The sequence below is a fragment of the Phodopus roborovskii genome, unplaced genomic scaffold (genome assembly GCF_943737965.1).
Source record: "Phodopus roborovskii unplaced genomic scaffold, PHOROB, whole genome shotgun sequence".
NCBI classification, from domain to species: domain Eukaryota; kingdom Metazoa; phylum Chordata; class Mammalia; order Rodentia; family Cricetidae; genus Phodopus; species Phodopus roborovskii.
The window spans coordinates 60,192,746-60,196,153 of NW_026126480.1; the positions used below are offsets into that span (position 1 = coordinate 60,192,746).

At 32.9% G+C, this 3,408-nt stretch overlaps 1 protein-coding gene across 1 annotated transcript; it reads right to left on the reverse strand.

Moving 5' to 3' along the window:
* LOC127227863 (olfactory receptor 5B17-like) lies at positions 1–1,740 on the reverse strand. Its single transcript, XM_051192174.1, has 2 exons — positions 1,732–1,740; positions 1–936 (listed from the first exon to the last, which is right to left on the reverse strand). The coding sequence occupies exons 1-2, from the start codon at positions 1,738–1,740 to the stop codon at positions 1–3; spliced, it is 945 nt and encodes a 314-aa protein (XP_051048131.1).
* Between the last annotated feature and the right edge of the window lie 1,668 nt (positions 1,741–3,408).

Genomic DNA, 3,408 nt, shown 5'->3' on the forward strand with positions numbered 1-3,408 from the left:
CTAACCCCAGAGAAAATTTGCCTTCTCAACAACCTTTATAAATGCATTCTTGACCTCCATGTTTCTCAGGCTATAGACCAATGGGTTCAGCATGGGAATGACCACAGTGTAGACCAAAGATGCAATTTTGTCTGTGTCCATAGAATGACTGGAGCTAGGCTGCAAATACATTATAATGACTGTCCCATAGAAGAGGAAGACAGCAGTAAGGTGAGAAGCACAGGTGGATAATGCCTTTTGGTACCCCTCACTTGTGTGCATTTTCAAAATGGTGACAAAAATGAATAGGTAGGAAATTAAAATAACAAAAAGTGCAAATAAAACATTAAAACTTGAAATAAGAATCAGAATCATCTCACTTATGCCTCTGTCAGAGCAACTCAAAGTCATAACTGCTGGAATATCACAGAAAAAGTGATGGACCACATTAGCCATACAAAATGAGAGGTAGAATGTGTCTCCAATTTGCACAGAAGCATTCAAAAAACCAATGATATAGCAACCTGCCGCCAGATGAGCACAAACACTTTTTGTCATGATGGTGGAATAATGGAGGGGCTTACACACTGCTGCATACCGATCATAGGCCATAGATGTTAAGAAATAGCATTCCATAGTGGCAAAGGCTGCAAAAAAGAACATCTGGGCAGCACATGCATTGTAGGAGATGACCTTATCTTCCAGAAGCAAGATAGATAAAAATTTTGGGGTGACTGTTGTGGAGGAACAAAAATCCACCAGAGAGAGGTTGCTGAGGAAAAAGTACATAGGGGTATGGAGATGAGAGTCAAGCAGAATCAGTGCAATCATTCCCAGATTCCCAATCAAAGTGATAATGTAAATAAGTGTGAATAAAATAAAGAGTGGAACCTGTAGTTCTGAGGCTGTGGTTAGTCCCAACAGGAGAAATTCTGTTACCTCTGTAATATTCTTCATCTATGGTGTTTTATTAGTCACAAGATGGCCTATAGCAAAGTTAAATAAAGACAAATATGTCTGAATGAGAAAAATACAGTTGTAAATTAAAGTAAAATTCATTTTAATGATACATTTTTTACCATGTATAAAATATAAAGAAGAATACAATTCAGAGAATAAATAATCTATGTAGGAGTACATAGATTTTTGCCTGAAATTTTTTTGTAACCAAGTACCTATAACCCTGGATGGCCTTAAACTCAAGAACCTCTTGCTTCTGCCTCCAGAGTATAGTGATTATAGATTAGTTATAATCACTAAACTAATAATATGGTGTTGAATATGAAAGGGCTACATGATTTGGCTTCCAGTGTCACTGATTTCATTTATGAATGAACTGAGTTAGAAAAAGAACATATAACCTGAGTTCCTCTAGGTTACAAATATGGAATGAAAGATTACCAAATATCTTTTCAGTTTATCAGCTTACACATCTTTAGTTATCATACACCAGAATTTATTCTTCTATGATTCTGTAATCCTCCCATAAATAAACATTTATTTACAAATAAAATTTCTAATGTAATGTTTGTTTTTCAAGTGGGACTAGAAATCAGCTGGTAGAAACAAACTTAAGAAGATGCTTCAAAATCTATATTCTGGTAATGAATTGAATTGGTTTTCATTTTAATTATTTTACATTTAATCATTATCCTTTTGTGACACACATATGCATATAAGTGTATCATAGAGCAATTCACAAAAAATGTCCCATGGATGGAGAGGGATAAATACAGCATCAGAGTTACTCACTATCAACATAGTCAATTCTAAAAAGAAAGTATAGCACTGGAGTAGAGCTTAAGAATTTGACTGTGCAAAAGTATAAAACTATGCTAGTTATTAGCTGAGAGACATTCAGTATATATAATATAACTTTTCTAAATTTTAATTTCTAAAATTTAATTTGTCTGTCAATAAAATGTAATTTACTTGGCATTTTTTTTTATCAACTTCAAATTACTGGGAGTTAAATGAATTAATGCATAAAGAACTATGATGTGACTTGTCAAGTCCTGATGAATGATGATCAGCTGCAACATAATTATTAAGATTACTTTGTGAGAGGTCTGTGTATGGTGTATAACAATTGTATATATATATAATTGTTATATATATATATATATATATATATATATATATTTACCCTTTTACTTGTGATTTTTATATATCCTCAGTCTATTCAAAGCTGTTTTCTCCAGCATTTCTGTCTCTATCTTTTCTCTCACAGGTAGATAGCTATAGCAACCAATTTTCTTCTTTGCACAGTATTTTTATGCTGTGCTGGAAGAATCCTATTTTAGGTGGGGCTCACTTTTACTGTTGTTATTGTCTATCACCTTCTGTCTCTCCACTTGTGATGCATTGCTTGCTAATACCTTACCTACATAATAAGATGAGCCTCTGTTTTTATTTATACTTATTTATATTTAAACATTTTCGGTTTGTAGTGGTTAATGTATTTTCCCAAGGCCTAGTTTACACTCAGTCTAATCACTGTGAAGAGATTATTTTTCTACCACATAAAATGACATAATTGTAGTTTTCTCGGATTTTAATGGAGACTTTTTGTGGAGCATTTTAACATGCGTATATGAATACAATACAGATAATTACCTTTACAGTTTGTGTTGTTGAAACTGAGATGCATTCAGAGACTTCATAGTCTTCTTTATAATTGTGTCTATGTATTAAAATCACATACATAAATTTATCTCAAGTTAAATCTCAAGAAATTATTAGTACTTTAATACACATGAGCCAGTTACCACATAAATTTTATATAGCTATTTGAATAAAAAATACTTTATTTGGTTTGGATATTTAGAGACAGTGTCTCTCTATGAGGCCTGGTTGTACTGGGCACACTATGTAGATTAGGCTGCCCTTGAACTCCCAGAGTAATGGGATTAAATGTGTTAAATGTGTAGTGCACCAAAGGGTTTGGTGATGGCACACAACTTTAATCATTGAACCAGGGAGGCAGAGGCAGATTTTGATGATCCCTCCAGGAGGGCATCATCCTCCCTGTGCAGTGGGGGGAATGGGATGGGAGCGGGAGTCAGGGGGCATGGGAGGAAGGGAGAGGGACCTGGGATTGATGTGTAAAATAAGAAAAAATAATTTTAAAATAATCAAAAAAAAAAAAAAAACAAAAGAAAGGAAAAGAATACTTATATACATACAGAGTCAGAGAAAGAGTTAGAGATACAGAATGACAGAGACATTAAAAGATACATAAAATTATTTTGTTAATAAAATGAGACACTGATGAGAATTCAGACCATGATTATATTGTTCATATATTATCAGTATGATGTATTATATATTATTTTATTAATTGCATATTGTTTAATATATTAATATTAAATGTTCTTGATATACATTATTATATAACACACAGTATGAATTAAAAAGTCAAGTCATGTA